Raw genomic sequence first — 20,820 nt, 5'->3', positions numbered from 1 at the left:
CGTCTCACCCCACTGTGTCGGCGGTGTTGTTAAGGTTGATTTACAAGGCTGAAGCCTTACATGCCGCGCTCCTTCACCATCCCTTCTGGGCTCTGGCTTGAAGTGGGAGCCAGCACGGTCTCCATGCCTGGCAGGAGTCCGGTCTCCATCCACAGCCCCTTGAGGATTCTGTTGGACCGGAGCACTCATCCCCAGGGACATGGCCCTGCGTCTCAGCAGCTAAGTACCTGAGACGTTTATGTTGGGGGTCCCGGTTCTTTATTGTAAGGGGAGAGTATGCTGTATGTGATTGTTTTTAACTTTTCCGGCGGGTTCTCCAGCTTTTGCCTGAGAACCGCGCCGATGGTGCCTGCTTGTCGGCCTCGCCGCTTAAGTTTAGGCCCCGGCTTCGCCGGAGGCCTAGTTTCGTTTTCCTGCCCTCGCATGTCACTCATGCAGAGGGACTGGTTCGGCTCCTCCCGGCGGCCGTTCTACACAGGGGAGGGACACTCCCCACTGCTGGGGCGTCCCTCCTTCCCAGCAGGTCTCTATAGCCCTCCAGTTCCCGCTCTTTTATAGGAACGCCCCTAGTCCTGCCCCCTCCATTTCTCAGGCAGAGTTCACTCTGCTCTGGGACATCCTGCATTCTGCATCTCTGCTGAGGTGCTGCGCTCTGGGGGACCGGGCTTCGGGATCTGGAGGGCACACAACACCGCGCTCAGCGGTCTGGTAAGCCACAGCCGGTCTCCGGTTGTGGACCTCTGTATATTCTCCCTGGGGTTCATTCTCTGGCAGAGCCCAGACTCCAGCAGCATGTCTCACACAAGGAGCAAGGCTCCAAAGCTTTATTCTGCATGCACTGCATGTAAGCTCCTGCTGCCTGAGCCGAGCATTTATCCACACTGTGATGGTTGCTCTAACTTGGCGGTGCCACAGCCTGGAGTCTCACCCCCAGTGGTCTCTCAGGCTGCTGCTGCACCTGTGATTGAACCCCCGACCTGGGTAGAGTCCTTTTCTAGGTCCATATCCCAGTCATTTGCTGAGTCCATGGGACTTTTGTCCAGGACTTTGATGAATATGCATCAGCCCCCCTCTCAGGGTGCCTCTAATACTCTTGACAGAGGACTCCTATCCTCTGACCTCCGTCCATCAGAGCTCACGGAGGATTCATCATCTGATCCCAGACCCCGTCCTTCTAAGAGAAGGCGCAGGGTTTCCTCCCCCTCCCCATCCCACGGCTCTGTCTCAAGAGCTGACTCTCAAGATGAGGAGGATGCTCTCACTGGGGGCTCGGAGGCTATGTATCCCATCGATTTCTCTGAGGGTGACTCAGATCTTAGTGATTTGATTGCTTCTATTAATTCTGTGCTGGATCTCAATCCGCCAGTGTCAGAGGAGCAACTCTCTTTGGCAGAAAAACATCAGTTTACCTCGCCTAAGAGAGTGAAGAGTGTGTTCTTTAACCACTCTAGTTTTCAGACCGCTGTGACCAAACCCAGGGCCTGTCCTGACAAACGCTTTCCAAAGCGTGGTTCTGATGACCGTTTTCCATTTCCACCTGAGGTGGTCAAGGAGTGCTCTCACTCCCCAAAGGTAGACCCTCCGGTGTCTAGGCTCTCAGCCCGGACTGTTGTGTCGGTGGCTGATGGCACCTCCCTTAAGGATTCCACTGACCGTCAGATTGACCTTCTGGCCAAATCTATGTACGAAGCTGCGGGGGCCACGTTTTCCCCGACGTTTGCAGCAGTGTGGGCTCTCAAAGCCATCTTTGCTTCTCTAGAGGAGATGCATTCCCTCACCAAGGAATCTATGCCTGAGGTGGTTACCTTAACTGCTCAGGCTTCAGCCTTTTCATCTTATGCCATGTCTGCCATGCTAGAGGCTGCTCACCGCACTGCGGTGGCTTCAGCTAATTCTCTTGTTATCCGCAGGATTTTGTGGCTTCGAGAGTGGAAGGCAGATGCTTCGTCCAAGAAGTTTCTTGCTGGGCTCCCTTTTGCTGGTTCACGGCTGTTTGGTGAACAGCTGGATGAAATCATTAAAGAAGCTACTGGCGGGAAGAGTACTTCCATGCCACAAACTAAGACCAGGAAACTCGCCCAGGGTAGGAATCAATCGAGGTTTCGTTCCTTTCGTTCCTCCAACTGGTCATCCTCTAAGCCTTCCGCCTCGTCCGCCAACTCAGCCAAGGATCAGAAATCCAACTGGTGCCCAAAAGCGCGTCCGCAGAAGACCGCAGGAGGTTCTGCCACTAAGGCAGCTTCCTCATGACTCTCGGCCCGCTCCAGCCACGTCCTTAGTCAGTGGCAGGCTCTCCCACTTTGGCGCTGCTTGGTTAAAGCAGGTCTCCGATCAGTGGGTGAGAGACATCATATCTCACGGCTACGGGATAGAATTCTCTTCCAGCCCTCCAAACAGATTTTTTTCTCTCAACTCCCCCCTGCTCCAAGGTCGCCGCCTTCTCGCAGACCGTGGCGTCCTTGCAGGCAAACGGAGTGATTGTCCCAGTTCCCGCTCAGGAACGGTTCAGAGGTTTTTACTCAAATCTCTTCCTAGTTCCAAAAAATGACGGTACCTTCCGGCCCATCCTGGATCTCAAGCTTCTCAACAAGCATGTCCAGGTGCGGCATTTTCGCATGGAGTCTCTGCGATCAGTTATTGCCTCTATGACCCAAGGGGAGTTCCTGGCGTCCATCGACATCAGAGATGCCTATCTACATGTGCCAATCGCAGTGTCACATCAGCGTTGGTTATGTTTTGCGATAGGAGAGGATCATTTCCAATTCGTGGCTCTCCCCTTCGGGTTAGCCACGGCCCCTCGGGTATTCACCAAGGTCATGGTGGCAGTGATTGCGGTCCTGCACCTCCAGGGGTTAGCAGTGCTTCCTTATCTGGACGACCTTCTGGTCAAGGGTCCATCCAGCGCAGACTGTCAGCGGAGTGTTTCGCTCACTCTCGCCACCCTAGCCCAATTGGGGTGGATTGTCAATCTTCCCAAATCCACTCTGACTCCGACCCAGAGTCTCACGTACCTAGGGATGCAGTTCGAGACTTTGCCGGCACTTGTGAAGTTGCCCTTAATCAAACAGCAGTCTCTCCGGCTAGCGGTGCGCTCACTCCTGAGGCCCCGCCGTTATTCCCTCAGGCGCCTGATGCAGGTGCTGGGTCAAATGGTGTCTTCCATGGAGGCTGTTCCCTTTGCCCAGTTCCATCTGCGTCCTCTGCAGCTGGACATTCTCCGCTGTTGGGACAAGCGGCCTTCCTCTTTACAGAGGTTAGTGGCTCTGTCGCCACGGACCAGGACCTCTCTTCAGTGGTGGCTTTGACCCCCTCTCCCTGTCCCAAGGGCGCTCCTTCCTGGCTCCGTCCTGGGTGATTCTCACCACGGATGCCAGCCTATCCGGCTGGGGAGCGGTACATCTCCACCACAGAGCTCAGGGCACTTGGACTCTGTCCGAGTCAGCCCTTTCAATCAATGTGCTGGAAACCAGAGCTGTGCTTCTAGCTCTCCTAGCCTTTCACCACCTGTTGGCGGGCAGGCACATTCGAGTCCAGTCAGACAACGCGACAGCGGTTCCCTACATCAATCACCAAGGCGGGACACGCAGCCGCCTGGCAATGTTGGAGGTCCAACGCATTCTTCAATGGGCGGAGGATTCCAAGTCCACCATATCCGCAGTCCACATCCCAGGCGTAGAAAACTGGGAGGCAGATTATCTCAGCTGTCAATCCGTGGACGGTGGCGAGTGGTCTCTGCACCCGGCAGTGTTTCAGTCAATCTGCCGCAAGTGGGGCACTCCGGACGTGGACCTAATGGCATCCCGTCACGACAACAAGGTTCCGGTTTACGTGGCTCGCTCCCACGATCCTCAGGCCTTCGCTGCGGACGCTCTGGTTCAAGACTAGTGTCCCAGTTTCGTCTGTCCTACGTGTTTCCCCCTCTAGTTCTCTTGCCCAGAGTCCTGCGCAAGATCAGAATGGAGGGCCGTCGAGTCATCCTCATTGCACCGGACTGGCCCAGGCGAGCTTGGTATCCGGACCTGCTCCAACTGTCCGTGGAGATGCCGTGGCATCTTCCGGACCGTCCAGACCTGCTCTCGCAAGGTCCGTTTTTCCGCCCGAATTCTGCGGCACTCAAATTGACGGCGTGGCTCTTGAGTCCTGGATTTTGACGGCTTCTGGTATTCCTCCTGAAGTCATCTCCATTATGACTCGGGCCCGTAAGTCTTCCTCCGTCAAGATCTATCACAGGACTTGGAAAATTTTCCTGTCCTGGTGTCGCTCTTCCGGCCATTCTCCTTGGCCATTTTCGTTGCCGACCCTTCTGTCTTTTTTACAGTCCGGTCTGAAGCTAGGACTGTCCCTCAACTCTCTCAAGGGACAAGTCTCAGCTCTATCAGTGCTGTTCCAGCGGCGTCTCGCCCGGCTGGCTCAGATCCGCACCTCCATGCAAGGTGCGTCTCAGATCATTCCGCCTTATCGGCGGCCCTTGGATCCCTGGGACCTTAACTTGGTCCTCACGGTATTGCAGAAACCCCCCTTTGAGCCTCTTAGGGAGGTTTCTTTGTATCGTCTTTCTCGAAAGGTGGCCTTTCTAGTTGCCATAACTTCTCTCAGGAGAGTCTCTGATTTGGCTGCGCTCTCCTCGGAGTCACCTTTTTTGGTTTTTCACCAAGACAAGGTAGTTCTACGTCTGACCCCGGACTTTCTTCCTAAGGTGGTCTCTCCCTTCCACCTTAACCAGGATATTTCCTTGCCTTCCTTCTGTCCGGCCCCTGTTCATCGCTTTGAGAAAGCGCTGCATACTCTAGATCTGGTGCGTGCTCTCCGGATTTATGTGGCTCGCACCGCTGCGCTTAGGCGGTGCACCTCTCTTTTTGTGCTAACCACAGGGCGGCGCAAGGGTCTCTCTGCTTCTAAGCCGACTTTGGCCCGTTGGATTAGATCGACCATTTCGGATGCCTACCAGAGTACTCAGGTGCCTCCCCCGCCGGGGATCAAAGCACACTCGATCAGAGCTGTCGGTGCCTCTTGGGCTTTTAGGCACCAGGCTACGACTCAACAAGTCTGTCAGGCTGCCACTTGGACTAGCCTGCATACCTTTTCGAAGCACTACCAAGTGCATGCTCATGCTTCGGCAGATGCGAGCTTGGGCAGACGCATCCTTCAGGCGGCTGTCGCCCACTTGTGAAGTTAGGCTCCGCCTACTTCTTAGTTTTTTCTGTTTATTCCCACCCAGGGACAGCTTTGGAACGTCCCATGGTCTGGGTCTCCCAAAGGAACGATAAAGAAAAAGAGAATTTTGTTACTTACCGTAAATTCTTTTTCTTATAGTTCCGTATTGGGAGACCCAGCTCCCTCCCTGTTGCCTGTTGGCAATTTCTTGTTCCGCGTGTTATCACCGGCTGTTGTCGTGGACAGAGTCTCCGGTTGTTCCGGTTCTTACTCGGTTCTACTTGTGGGTGGCTATTCTCCTTCAGCTTTTGCACTAAACTGGCTAGGACTGGCTACCAGGGGGTGTATAAGCTCAGAGGGAGGAGCTACACTTTTAAGTGTAGTACTTTGTGTGTCCTCCGGAGGTAGAAGCTAAACACCCATGGTCTGGGTCTCCCAATACGGAACTATAAGAAAAAGAATTTACGGTAAGTAACAAAATTCTCTTTTTTGCGCAGATGGTACATTTTGATCGCCTGTTATTGCATTTTGCGTAAAACCTTGCAGCGACCAAAAAAACGTAACTTTGGCGTTTGGAATTTTTTTGCTGCTACGCCGTTTACTGATCAGATTAATTGATTTTATATTTCTTTGTCGCTCCATTTGGGAGACCCAGACAATTGGGTGTATAGGCTATGCCTCCGGAGGCCACACAAAGTATTACACTAAAAGTGTAAAGCCCCTCCCCTTCTGCCTATACATCCCCTGTGCTCCCACGGGCTCCTCAGTTTTCATACTTTGTGCGAAGGAGGCAGACATCCACGCATAGCTCCACAGCTTAGTCAGCAGCAGCTGCTGACTATGTCGGATGGAAGAAAAGAGGGCCCATAACAGGGCCCCCAGCATGCTCCCTTCTCACCCCACTCTTGTCGGCGGTGTTGTTAAGGTTGAGGTATCCATTGCGGGTACGGAGGCTGGAGCCCACATGCTGTTTTCCTTCCCCATCCCCTTTAGGGCTCTGGGTGAAGTGGGATCCTAATCGGTCTCCAGGCACTGAGACCGTGCTCCATCCACAGCCCCTGGGGACTCTGCTGGACAAGGAGCCGAGTATCGTCAGGGACAGGCCCTGCTACTTTGAGGTACTCTGTGTCCCCGTGGGGACCGCGCACAGAAACACTCCAGCATTGCTGGGTGTGTTAGTGCACCGGGGACCGCAGCGCTGACCGCGCTTGTGCCATCACACACTGCAGCGTGGCTGGGTGTGTTAGTTTACTGGGGACTACCGCGCTGACCGCGCGCTGCCATTTCACACTGCAGCGCGGCTGGGAATGTTAGTACGCCGGGGACTACCGCGCCGACCGCGCTTATACGCCGGCCGCGCTTATAACTTTAGTCCCCGGCTTTTGCGGCCTAGTCTCACTCTTTTCCCGCCCCCAGACCTGCCAGTCAGGGGAAGGGCGGGACGCTGTACAGGACGTCAGCACTGAGGGCTGGAACATGCTTTGCATACTCCACCCCCCTCACTGTGCACAGTGGGGCACCAGATTCCCGCACTTTCTAGGGCACGCCCACGGCCCCCTCCTCTCCTCAGGACGCCGGCAGCCATTCCTGTCAGCTCTTCTGACACTGGAGAGGGGAGACAAGCTCTGGGAGACCCAGGCAGGGATTCTGGTGACCACACAACCGCTTTTGAGCGGGCGGTAAGCAGCACCTGAGGTGCTGGCCCCACTAGTGCAGAAGTGTACTTATAGATTATATGATTATAGGATATACTTTACACTGTATGATGCACGATTGATTTTTGGCTATATACCTTCCTGGATTGCTCAGAGGAGACAACAGCATGTCGTCCACAAGAAGCAAGGGTGCCACAGCACAGGCTTACTATGCTGCCTGCGCCGCATGTACGGCTATACTACCGGCAGGTTCCACTGACCCACATTGTGTGCAATGCTCGGCCCCTGTGGCACTTACTCAGCCGGAGCCTCTGCTAAGGGGGGCCCAGGGGGAACCACCTGCTAACACTGTCCAGGTGACAGGGACGGAGTTTGCAGTTTTTACTGATAGACTTTCTGAGACTGTGGCCAAGATACTAGAAGCCTTGCAGTCCAGACCGGTATCTCAGACCATGGGCACTGTGGAATCATTGCTACCTGGTCCCCCTCAGTTGGAACAACAATGTCCTCCCGGGGTGTCTCATAGATCCCAGGGTGAGGTCTCTGACACGGACCGCAGCCCCAGACCGCCTAAGCGAGCTCGCTGGGAAATTCCCTCGACATCATCACATTGTTCAGGGTCTCAGCGGGAGGACTCTCTGTATGATGAAGCGGAGGTAGCTGATCAGGATTCTGATCCTGAGGCCGCTCTCAACCTTGATACTCCTGATGGGGACGCCATAGTGAATGATCTTATCGCGTCCATCAATCAAATGTTGGATATTTCTCCCTCAGCTCCTCCAGTAGAGGAGTCAGTTTCTCAGCAGGAGAAATTCCGTTTCAGGTTTCCCAAGCGTACAACGAGTATGTTTCTGGACCACTCTGACTTCAGAGAGGCAGTCCAGAAACACCGAGCTTGTCCAGATAAGCGTTTTTCCAAGCGCCTTAAGGATACACGTTATCCCTTCCCCCCTGACGTGGTCAAGGGCTGGACTCAGTGTCCCAAGGTGGATCCTCCAATCTCCAGACTGGCGGCTAGATCCATAGTTGCAGTTGAAGATGGGGCTTCACTCAAGGATGCCACTGACAGACAGATGGAGCTCTTGTTGAAATCCATCTATGAAGCTATCGGCGCGTCTTTTGCTCCAGCATTCGCGGCCGTATGGGCACTCCAAGCTATCTCAGCGGGTCAAGCGCAAATTGACGCACTCACACGTACATCTGCGACGCAAGTGGCGTCCATAACCTCTCAAACGTCGGCATTTGCGTCCTACGCTATTAATGCTGTCCTGGACTCTGCGAGCCGTACGGCGGTTGCAGCCGACAATTCGGTGGCAATACGCAGGGCCTTGTGGCTACGGGAATGGAAGGCAGATTCAGCTTCCAAAAAGTGCTTAACCAGTTTGCCATTTTCTGGCGACCGTTTGTTTGGTGAGAGATTGGATGAAATCATCAAACAATCCAAGGGAAAGGAAACATCCTTACCCCAGGCCAAACCAAACATACCCCAACAGAGGAGGGGACAGTCGAGGTTTCGGTCCTTTCGGGGTGCGGGCAAGTCCCAATTCTCCTCGTCCAAAAGGCCTCAGAAGGATCAGAGGAACTCCGATTAATGGCGGTCTAAGTCACGCCCTAAAAAGACCGCCGGAGGTGCCGCTACCAAGGCGGCTTCCTCATGACTTACGGCCTCCTCACACCGCATCCTCGGTCGGTGGCAGGCTCTCCCGCTTTTGCGACATCTGGCTGCCACAGGTAAAAGACCGTTGGGTGAGAGACATTCTGTCTCACGGTTACAGGATAGAGTTCAGCTCTCGTCCTCCGACTCATTCTTCAGAACATCTCCGCCTCCCGAGCGAGCCGATGCTCTTCTGCAGGCGGTGGGCACTCTGAAGGCAGAAGGAGTGGTGGTCCCGGTTCCTCTTCAGCAACAGGGTCACGGTTTCTACTCCAACCTGTTTGTGGTTCCAAAGAAGGACGGGTCTTTCCGTCCTGTCCTGGACCTAAAACTGCTCAACAAACACGTAAAGACCAGGCGGCTCCGGATGGAATCCCTCCGCTCCGTCATCGCCTCAATGTCACAGGGAGATTTCCTTGCATCGATCGATATCAAAGATGCTTATCTCCACGTACCGATTGCTCCAGAGCATCAGCGCTTCCTGCGCTTCATCATAGGAGACGAACACCTTCAGTTCGCGGCATTGCCGTTCGGCCTGGCGACAGCCCCACGGGTTTTCACCAAGGTCATGGCTACAGTAGTTGCGGTCCTCCACTCTCAGGGTCACTCGGTGATACCTTACTTAGACGATCTGCTGGTCAAGGCACCCTCTCAAGAGGCATGCCAACACAGCCTCAACACTACTCTGGAGACTCTCCAGAGTTTCGGGTGGATCATCAATTTTCCAAAGTCAAATCTGACACCGGCCCAATCGCTGACATATCTTGGCATGGAGTTTCATACCCTCTCAGCGATGGTGATGCTCCCGCTGAACAAACAGCGGTCACTACAGACAGGGGTGCAATCTCTCCTTCAAGGTCAGTCACACCCCTTGAGGCGCCTCATGCACTTCCTGGGGAAGATGGTGGCAGCAATGGAGGCAGTCCCTTTCGCGCAGTTTCATCTGCGTCCTCTTCAATGGGACATCCTACGCAAATGGGACAGGAAGTCGACGTCCCTCGACAGGAACGTCTCCCTCTCTCAGGCAACCAAAGCTTCCCTTCGGTGGTGGCTTCTTCCCACTTCATTATCGAAGGGGAAATCCTTCCTACCCCCATCCTGGGCGGTGGTCACGACAGACGCGAGTCTGTCAGGGTGGGGAGCAGTCTTTCTCCACCACAGGGCTCAGGGTACGTGGACTCAGCAAGAGTCCTCCCTTCAGATCAATGTTCTGGATTTCAGGGCAGTGTATCTTGCCCTAAAAGCGTTCCAGCAGTGGCTGGAAGGCAAGCAGATCCGAATTCAGTCGGACAACTGCACAGCGGTGGCTTACATCAACCACCAAGGCGGAACACGCAGTCGGCAAGCCTTCCAGGAAGTCCGGCGGATTTTGATGTGGGTGGAAGCCACGGCCTCCACCATCTCCGCAGTTCACATCCCGGGCGTAGAAAACTGGGAAGCAGACTTTCTCAGTCGCCAGGGCATGGACGCAGGGGAATGGTCCCTTCACCCGGACGTGTTTCAGGAGATCTGTTGCCGCTGGGGGATGCCGGACGTCGACCTAATGGCGTCCCGGCACAACAACAAGGTCACGGCATTCATGGCACGATCTCACGATCACAGAGCTCTGGCGGCGGACGCCTTAGTTCAGGATTGGTCGCAGTTTCAACTCCCTTATGTGTTTTTTCCTCTGGCACTGTTGCCCAGAGTGTTACGCAAGATCAGGGCCGACTGCCGCCGCGCCATCCTCGTCGCTCCAGACTGGCCGAGGAGGTCGTGGTATCCGGATCTGTGGCATCTCACGGTGGGCCAACCGTGGGCACTACCAGACCGACCAGACTTGCTGTCTCAAGGGCCGTTTTTCCATCTGAATTCTGCGGCCCTCAACCTGACTGTGTGGCCATTGAGTCCTGGATCCTAGCGTCTTCAGGGTTATCTCAAGAGGTCATTGCCACTATGAGACAGGCTAGGAAACCAACGTCCGCCAAGATCTACCACAGGACGTGGAAAATATTCCTGTCATGGTGCTCTGCTCAGGGTTTTTCTCCCTGGCCATTTGCCTTGCCCACTTTTCTGTCCTTCCTTCAATCCGGATTGGAAAAGGGTTTGTCGCTCGGCTCCCTTAAGGGACAAGTCTCTGCGCTCTCTGTGTTTTTTCAGAAGCGCCTTGCCAGACTTCCACAGGTACGCACGTTCCTGCAGGGGGTTTGTCACATCGTCCCTCCTTACAAGCGTCCGTTAGAACCCTGGGATCTGAACAGGGTGCTGATGGTTCTTCAGAAACCACCGTTCGAGCCAATGAGGGATATTTCTCTCTCACGCCTTTCGTAGAAAGTGGTTTTCCTAGTAGCAGTCACTTCACTTCGGAGACTGTCGGAGCTAGCAGCGTTGTCATGTAAAGCCCCTTTCCTGGTGTTTCACCAGGATAAGGTGGTTCTGCGTCCGGTTCCGGAATTTCTCCCTAAGGTGGTATCCCCCTTTCATCTCAATCAGGATATCTCCTTACCCTCTTTTTGTCCTCATCCAATTCACCAATGTGAAAAGGATTTGCACTTGTTAGATCTGGTGAGAGCACTCAGATTCTACATTTCTCGTACGGCGCCCCTGCGCCGCTCGGATGCACTCTTTGTCCTTGTCGCTGGCCAGCGTAAAGGGACACAAGCTTCCAAATCAACCCTGGCTCGGTGGATCAAGGAACCAATTCTCGAAGCTTATCGTTCCTCGGGGCTTCCGGTTCCCTCAGGGCTGAAGGCCCATTCTACCAGGGCCGTGGGAGCGTCCTGGGCCTTGCGGCACCAGGCTACGGCTCAGCAGGTGTGTCAGGCAGCTACCTGGTCGAGCCTGCACACTTTCACGAAACACTATCAGGTGCATACCTATGCTTCGGCAGATGCCAGCCTAGGTAGGCGAGTCCTTCAGGCGGCGGTTGCCCACCTGTAGGATGGAGCCGTTACGGCTCTATTATGAGGTATTATTTACCCACCCAGGGACTGCTTTTGGACGTCCCAATTGTCTGGGTCTCCCAATGGAGCGACAAAGAAGAAGGGAATTTTGTTTACTTACCGTAAATTCCTTTTCTTCTAGCTCCAATTGGGAGACCCAGCACCCGCCCCTGTTTTTTTGTGTACACATGTTGTTCATGTTGAATGGTTTTCAGTTCTCCGATATTCCTTCGGATTGAATTTACTTTAAACCAGTTTATAATTTTTTCCTCCTTCTTGCTTTTGCACCAAAACTGAGGAGCCCGTGGGAGCACGGGGGGTGTATAGGCAGAAGGGGAGGGGCTTTACACTTTTAGTGTAATACTTTGTGTGGCCTCCGGAGGCATAGCCTATACACCCAATTGTCTGGGTCTCCCAATTGGAGCTAGAAGAAAAGGAATTTACGGTAAGTAAACAAAATTCCCTTCTTTGATCGGGCATTTCTAAACGCGGCGATACTAAATATGTGTATATTTATTTATTTTTTAACCCTTTAATTTTCAATGGGGTGAAAGGGGGGTGATTTGAACTTTTAGTTTTTTTTTTGTTTTTGTTTTTTTATTTTTTAAAACTTTTTTATACTTTTTTTTTTTTTTATTTTACTAGTCCCCCCTAGGGGGCTATAGCGATCAGCAATCCGATTGCTCTGCACTATCTGCTGATCACAGCTATACAGCTGTAAACAGCAGCGACGGTCACTTCCTGCTTCACTGGCCTCCGGGCCGAGTGAAAACGAAAGTGACTCGTCATAGCTGCAGGTGTCATCACATGACCCTGTGTTACCATGGCAACCACCAAAAGTCACGTGATCACTCACGTGACTTCCGGTGGGGGCGGTGGTAAGTAAAAATCATGACCTCGCGTATATACATCTCTCTGCCAGACTTTGGCAACGAGATATAAGGGGTTAATGTTACGGGTGGAATGCGATTCCACTCGTAACATGCAGGCACACATGTCAGCTGTTAAAAACAGCTGATATGTGCGCGGCTCGCCCCATCCTGCTTGCGGCAGGGGGCGGGGACTAACGTGACACGCTCCATGACGGAATGATCCATCAAAGGTCATGAAGGGGTTAAAGGGAATTTATCTCTGATTTTCTCATGGCTCGACTACAGTGCTCAATCCATGACCTTTGGTTTTGTGGTCGGTTTTCCTTTCCATTGGATCACCGCATGTTTTAGATCGATCCAGCTGCTGTTCGTTCTCTTGTCTTTCCTTTCCATTTTATTTTTTACTCAGGTGTGTTCCCTTTTTTTACATTTGGGATTTGGGGGTTTTCCACAATGCGTAAGTGTTTTGAGTTTCCTCCATTTTCCTCTGAATGACTGTTCACACATTTTTAGCCCTGTCACTCATCCTCTGTCTGTGTGCCCTTCATTTATGTTAATTGTTGTCTAGTGTAACACTGTTTATAGGTGAGGGTTCAGTTAAGGTCAATCGGGGTCAGCCCTCTTTGAATGGAGTGCCATTCTGTAATCTTAGGGTGCCAATCTCAACTCTCAGGCAGGGACAGATCAGGGTCAGATTTAGGGTTGCTTCTAGTCTGTCTCGCGACCTGTTAATTAGAGGTATTACATCTCTCCTGGTTTGTTCATCTTCATGTGAGTGGTAGGGCTCAGTCATAACGGGTCTCTTAGGGCCGTTTCACACATCCGACATTTCACCGGATGCCGCATCCGGCACGCATGCAGTACAGTAGATTCATTTACAGTGGAAGTGGGACACCATGTGGACAAATGCGGTTGTGCATGAAGCACACAACCGCAGGGTGTTGCGCTTCCACTGTAAATGAATCTACTGTACTGCATGCGTGCCGGATCCAGCATCCGGTGAAATGCTGGATGTGTAAAACGGCCCTTACAGAGATAAAATATAGAAATTGATAGATCTTTGTTATGTTATGTAGTCTCACAGAGGTTTATGTTTCATACAGTTGCCCGGATGAAGGGACTGAGTTTCTCAATGAAGCTGATGAAGAGCGGAAACAGATTTCTGAGCGTGCTGCTAAGATAAAGGATTTTCAAGGTGATATAAATATTTAGTGATTAATTATCATTTTGGCTTTATCAGATAAAACAAAATGAAACATTAGTTTGCTTTGCATACAGATCGCCTAATCTCGAAGGACACGACAATCATTCAAACTCTCAGTGAAAAACTGCAGATTTGCATGGAAATGGCCGAGATTTATGGCTTTGACGAAGCGTCACAAGGACCCAGAGTTCGAATCCTTATTGCATCTGACAATGGAGAAAATTCAAAAGGCGAACACTTGCTCCTGTCTGCCATAGCTGAAGGTAAGATGGAAAATATAAAAAGTGTAACACACCTCAATTCTTTTCAGATATGATTGACTTAAAGCCCCCTACTTCGCGATACACACTGGACATATGATAGTCAGACCTACCGATATCGAGGGTTCAGGCCACATTTTGAGTATAAAAGCCACGGACAATGTACAATTTCGGACAGCCGATCATATTGTCTCCCAGGGATAGTCTTAAGGCCACTTTACACACAGCGACATCGCTAGCGATGTTGCTGGTGAAAGTACCCGCCCCCGTCGGTTGTGCGTCACGGCCAAATCGCTGCCCGTGGCGCACATCGTTAGTCCCCGTCACACGGACTTACCTGCCTAGCGACGTCGCTGTGGCCGGAGAACAGCCTCCTTTCTAAGGGGGAGGTTCGTTCGGCGTCACTAAGCGGCCGACCAATAGAAGCGGAGGGGCGGAGATGAGCAGCCGTAACATCCCGCCCACCTCCTCCCTTCCTCATTGCCGGCGGCCACAGGTACGATGTTGTTCCTTGCTCCTGCGGTGTCACACATAGCGATGTATGCTGCCGCAGGAACGACAAACAACATCATACCTGCAGCAGCAACAATATTTGAGATTAGAACGACGTGTCAACGATCAACGATATTGTGAGTAATTTTGATTAACGGTCGTTCGTACATTTCACACGCAATAACGTCGCTAACGAGGCCGGATGTGCACCACGAATTCCGTGACCCCAACGACATCTTGCGTGTAAAGCCCCCTTTAGGGCAGAAGAACTGCTACATCAATGGAAAAGTAAAAAAAAATTATGGGATTCAAAAAATGGCCACACTAGTAATGTGTGTGTGTGTGTGTGTGTGTGTGTGTGTGTGTGTGTTTTTGTGTTGTTTTTTTTAAATTTCAGAACTTTATTTTCACTATTAAAATATAAAAAAAAATCTAGACAAGTCTCGAATAACTGTAATCGTACTGACCCTAGAATCATGCTGCCAAGTCATTTTACCACACAGTGACCATCATATAAACAGAATCCATTTTGCAATTTCACTGCACTTAGCATTTTTTTTTCCCTTTTTTTTTTTTTTTTTTTTTTTTTTTTTTCCTTTTTACATTACTTAGTAAAATTTATGTCCATCCAAATGACCAACTTGTCCCACAATAAGCAGGCCCTCACATGGCTATGTCAGCTGAATTTTTTTTTTTTTCCAGAATTTTTGGAACAAGGGTACAAAGGAAAGAAATAAATAAATGAAGGCGCACAAACTAAAAATTCCTAGCCCCTAAGTGATTGAGGACGAGCTGTTACTTTACTATTTCTTATAGGAGATTACTGTATTTCTTGTATGCTACTACACTTTTTGCTTCTTTTTGCAGCTGAAATAATTGAAACATTGCTGCTGTCCCAGTTCTCCACCCCACGTGATGATTCCAGCTCTGGGGTTACCACTCTGCCCCGAAGATCTGAGACGTTTGGGGGCTACGACAGTAACTGTGGACATTTAAACAAAAGTGAGAATATTTCTTCATAACCAATGAAAATGGAAAATATTTAGCTTGAAATAAAGATTGCTTGCGTTAGTTTACGTTTTCACGGTTAGCAAGTCATCGTATGGAACGTAAAAGGAATCTTTCAGCAGGCTTTTGCTATTTAACTGCAAGCAGCATGATGTAAGGGCTGAGACACTGAATTCAGTGATGTGACACTTAGGGGCACTTTGCACACTACGACATCGCAAGCCGATGCTTGCGATGCCGAGCGCGATAGTCCCCACCCCCGTCGCAGCTGCGATATCATGGTGATTGCTGGCGTAGCGAACATTATCGCTACGGCAGCTTCAAATGCACTCACCTGCCCTGCGACGTCGCCTTGGCCGGCGAACCGTCTCCTTATTAAGGGGGCGGGTCGTGCGGCGTCATAGCGACGTCACACGGCAGGCGACCAATAGAAGCGGAGGGGCGGAGCTGAGCGGGACGTAAACATCCCGCTCACCGCCGTCCTTCCACATAGCCGGTGTGAGACGCAGGTAGGAAATGTTCCTCGCTCCTGCGGCTTCACACTTCTGCCGCAGGAACGAGGAACAACATCGTAACATCGGTGATTTCCAAATTATGGAAATGACCAACGCTACACCGATGATACGATTTGGACGTATTTGCGCTCCTTAATCGTATCAAAAAGGATATCTACGATATCGACTGCGACGCCGGATGTGCGTCACTTTCGATTTGACCCCACCGACATCGCAGCTGTTATGTCGTAGTGTGCAAAGTGCCCCTTACTGTTTTGCTTGTTGAAGTTTCAATAAAATCAATCAGTGTTTAATCAGCAGCAGATTATCACTAGAGGACTTGTTGTCTTGTGCCATATAGTCCTCCTGCTCTTAACCCCTCCACATGACTGATTAGTAACTTTCTGCCCATATACAGTGTTCACAGGAAATCAGCCAACCAGTGGTGTGGACGAGGTTATAAGAGCTCAGTATTCTGAGAGCTGGTAGAACTGCAGCAGAGAAAACAGTGATTTTATTAAAACTGTAACAAGTCAATCAAACTATTTGGCACCTAATGAGTTAACTTTTAAGTCTGTAATTGGGTTTTAACAGAGAGCAACTCGTATGTGGAAGAGTACAGCCCCCAGTGAAGACCAGCTAAAGTTAACTCGTATGCTATGTGCCCACGGGAAATTAAACAGATTTATCTGTGGAAAATCCATGGATTTTCTGGATTTTCCAGATAAATCCGCAGGTTTCAGCATGTAGACACTCCCCATGTTATCCTATGGGATACGGGGAGGGTCTGTGTCCATGCTGCGGATACGGAATATGCTGCGGATGTCCCGCAGCTGCACGTAACTGCATGTCAATTATTCCTGCAGAATTACCTGCGGAAATCCCGGCCCTCCACTATGGAGATAGAGGCAGGGACTTCCGCAGGTAATCCGCAGGAATGTCCGCAGGTTTACCGCAGCTATTTCGCTGTACTACCGCAGCTACAAATAGCTGCAGATTCCGGTGAGCAACTGCGGGAAACCTGTGGATACATCCGCAGGTACGAGCTCCCGTGGGCACATAGCCTTAGGCCATGTGCCCACGGGACAACGTATCCGCAGAATTTGCTGCAGGTTTCCCACAGCTGCTCCCCGGAATCTGCAGCTATCCATTGCTGCGGGACAAGTGTGGAAATACCTGCGGAAGTCCAGCCCTCTATCTCCATAGTAGGAAAGGCAGGAATTTCACAGATATTTTGCAGGAATAATTGACATGCAGTTATGTGCGGCTGTGGGACATCCGCAGCATATTCCGCAGCCGCACATACCGCAGCATTGATACAGCACTCCCCAAATTCCATAGAATAACATGGGGAGTGTCTGTGCTTGCTATAATCTGCGGATTTATCTGGAAAATCCAGATAAATCCGCGGGTTTTCTGCAGCAAATTCCGCTGATATATTGTCCCGTGGGCACAGGGCCTAAAGGTGCGAAATACTTTGATAATATCTCTCTAACATGTCTCAGTATCCCTTCTAAGATGGTACGTTGCAGGTCATGAAGGGGAAGCTTGATTTTAGTTAACGCAAGAAAGCCCACTGATAACCGTTTGATCCTTGCGTGTTATGCTAGCCAGCTGCCTGAGGAATTCTAATGTCTTAAGTGTCTCCCCACTGCTTGTCCGGTCATGGGGTGCCACAAAGCAAGTAGGTAAGAGAAGGAAGCCATCGATTGGAACAACAACTGCACACAAGCTGGGAAGGAACATGCCAGCAGCACCGAACAAGCCATGACCGTATTATGCACATACGTGTCGTTGGGTGCGGTGCCTCTGCTCCCTTGTTTGTGATGTGACAGGTCATTATTCTCTCCTACTTACAGTTCTGCTCAAAAGACAAATGACCGTACACACTATATGCTTTCATTGCGTGTTCAGCACTGGCTGCCTGAAGATGGACAGATTGTTTGCTACATGTCAAGGAGCTTTAAGAGAAAATGTGACTGTACCAGACAAGCTGTGAAGAAGCAGGCATAGATTTTACAGGAAGGGTGGGAAGACTGGGCACAGAGGACTGAATCACATTACAACTGGGAAGACAGGACATTAGGCTTGGCTTGCATAATAAGCATGGGGTAAGCCGTTATCCCCCTGATCTGAGTGCAATGCGTACATACAAAGAAGCATGATCAAGGGGACTAGTTAGAAATAGGAGCCTTAAGCAAGCCACATCCTTTCATCATTGGCATAGCATCCCAGAAGGGAGGGGCACACTCAGGAGCTGCATCTCCGTCACAGTGAGTAATTCTGAATCGCACGCACTGTGACAGTTGAATACCCTTTTATACGAGGGGCTGCTGATAAGTCTTTTAGCTTTGTGATCGTTTTATTTTTTTTTTGTTTCTATGGTAACAAATGATACATCACATGAAAGCCTGTGTCTGATATACAGTACAGACCAAACGTTTGGACACACCTCCTCATTCAAAGAGTTTTCTTTGTTTTCATGATTCTAAAAATTGTAGATTCACATTGAAGACATCAAAACTATGAATTAACACATGTGGAATGAAATACTTAAAGTGTGAAACAACTGAAAATATATCTTATATTCTAGGTTCTTCAAAGTAGCCACCTTTTGCTTTGATTACTGCTTTGCACACTCTTGGCATTCTCTTGATGAGCTGCAAGAAGTAGTCACCAGAAATGGTTTTCCAGCAGTCTTGAAGGAGTTTCCAGAGATGCTTAGCACTTGTTGACCCTTTTGCCTTCACTCTGCGGTCCATCTCACCCCAAACCATCTCGATTGGGTTCAGGTCTGGTGACTGTGGAGACCAGGTCATCTGGCGTAGCAACCCATCACTCTCCTTCTTAGCCAAATAACCCTTACACAGCCTGGAGGTGTGTTTGGGGTCATTGTCCTGTTGAAAAATAAATTATGGTCCAACTAAACGCAAACCGGATGAAATAGCATGCTGCTGCAAGATGGTGTGGTAGGCATGCTGGTTCTGTATGCCTTCAATTCTGAATAAATCCCCAACAGTGTCAGCAGCAAAGCACCCCCACACCATCACACCTCCTCCTCCATGCTTCACGGTGGGAACCAGCCATGTAGAGTCCATCCGTTCACCTTTTTTATAAAGACATGATGGTTGGATCCAAAGATCTCAAATTTGGACTCATCAGACCAAAGCACAGATTTCCATTGGTCTAATGTCCATTCCTTGTGTTCTTTAGCCCAAACAAGTCTCGTCTGCTTGTTGCCTGTCCTTAGCAGTGGTTTCCTAGCAGCTATTTTCTTTGTCGCTCCATTGGGAGACCCAGACAATTGGGGTGTATAGCTTATGCCTCCGGAGGTCACACAAAGCATTACACTTAAAAGTGTAAACCCCTCCCCTCTGCCTATACACCCCCCCGTGCATCACGGGCTCCTCAGTTTTATTGCTTTGTGGAAGGAGGCACACATCCACGCAAGCTCCACATTTTAGTCAGCAGCAGCTGCTGACTATATCGGATGGAAGAAAAGTGGGCCCATACAGGGCCCCCAGCATGCTCCCTTCTCACCCCACTCGGGTCGGCGGTGCTGTTAAGGTTGAGGTACCCATTGCGGGTACATAGGCAGGAGCCACATGCTGTTTTCCTTCCCCATCCCTTAGGGGCTCTGGGTGAAGTGGGATCCTGACCGGTCACCAGGCACTGGGACCGCACTCCCTCCGCAGCCCCTGGGGGAATCTGCTGGACAGGAGACCGGGTATCATCAGGGACAAGGCCCTGCTACTCTGAGGTACTCTGTGTCCCCTTGGGGACGGCGCATAGAGCGCCTGTGTAATGGACACTGCAGCAGCTGCTGGGTGTGTTGGTGCGCCGGGACTACCGCGCTGGCCGCACTTGTTTGCCGGCCGCGCTTATAACTTTAGTCCCCGGCTTTTGCGGCCTAGTGCCGCATATTCCCGCCCCCGGGCCTGCCAGTCAGGGGTAAGGGCGGGACGCTGCACTGGACGTCAGCGCTGAGGACAGGAGCATACTTTGTATCCTCCTCCCCCCTCACTGAGCACTGTGGGGCACCAGATTCCCGCACTTTTACAGGCACGCCCACGGCTCCCTCCTCCTCTCTGAACGCCGGCAGCCATTGCTATCAGCACTTCAGACGCTGGAGAACTTCAGAGGGGAGACAACTGAGCTCCACAGCTCTGGGAGGCCCAGGCAGGGATCTGGTGGTCACACAACCGCTGAGAGCGGTCGGTAAGCCGCACCTGTTACTAGGTGCTGGTCCCCCTGGGTGCCGAATTGTATATTTATATGCTTATAGTGTATACGTTTACTCTGTACGGCCACACTGTTAGCGTTTGGCTATATACCCTCACTGATTATTCTAAGAGGAGAAACAGCATGTCGTCCGCAAAAAGCAAGGGTGCCAAAGCACAGGCTTACTTTGCAACCTGTACCTCATGTGCGGCAATGCTTCCTGCAGGTTCCACCTACCCTCATTGTGTGCAATGCTCGGCCCCTGTGACACTCACTCAGCCGGAGTCTCAGCCACTGGTGGGACCCCCGGCCCAGGTGGAACCTCTGGCCCCCACTGTCCAGGTGACAGGGACAGAGTTTTCAGTATTTGCTGACAAACTTTCTGAGTCTATGGATAGATGGTCTGCTAAGATACTGGAAGCTTTGCAGTCCAGACCTGTAACACAGGCCCCGGGCACTGTTGATTCATTGCCCCCATGCCCCCCTCGGTCGGAGCAGCAAAGTGCTCCTGGGTCGACTCATAGGTCCCACGGGGAGGACTCCGACACGGACCGCAGTCCCAGACCGACGAAGCGGGCTCGCTGGGAGATTCCCTCGACTTCATCTCACTGTTCAGGTTCTCAACATGAGGACTCTCTGGAAGATGAAGCAGATGCGGCAGATCAGGACTCTGATCCTGACGCCGCGCTCAACCTTGATACGCCTGAAGGGGACGCCATAGTAAATGACCTTATAGCGTCCATCAATCAGGTGTTAGATCTTTCTCCTCCACCCCTTCCGATTGAGGAGTCAGCTTCTCAGCAGGAGAAATTTCATTTTAGGTTTCCCAAACGTACACGGAGTGCGTTTCTTGATCACTCTGACTTCAAAGACGCAGTCCAGAAG

At 51.3% G+C, this 20,820-nt stretch overlaps 1 protein-coding gene across 2 annotated transcripts in view; it reads left to right on the top strand.

Moving 5' to 3' along the window:
* ARHGEF18 (Rho/Rac guanine nucleotide exchange factor 18) overlaps window positions 1–20,820 on the top strand; it is a 204,312-nt gene that overhangs the window by 132,077 nt on the left and 51,415 nt on the right. For both annotated transcript variants that reach the window (XR_012754626.1, XM_075352539.1), the window contains exons 13-15: window positions 13,360–13,451; window positions 13,535–13,723; window positions 15,080–15,214. Coding sequence is in view for 1 of the 2 variants with exons in the window: in XM_075352539.1 (XP_075208654.1) it covers window positions 13,360–13,451; window positions 13,535–13,723; window positions 15,080–15,214 (416 nt within the window). In the remaining variant the exon portion in view is untranslated. The remainder of the gene's footprint in view (window positions 1–13,359; window positions 13,452–13,534; window positions 13,724–15,079; window positions 15,215–20,820) is intronic.

This window comes from Anomaloglossus baeobatrachus, chromosome 1 (genome assembly GCF_048569485.1).
Source record: "Anomaloglossus baeobatrachus isolate aAnoBae1 chromosome 1, aAnoBae1.hap1, whole genome shotgun sequence".
Classification (NCBI taxonomy): domain Eukaryota; kingdom Metazoa; phylum Chordata; class Amphibia; order Anura; family Aromobatidae; genus Anomaloglossus; species Anomaloglossus baeobatrachus.
This window is presented reverse-complemented; position numbering and strand designations above follow the sequence as displayed.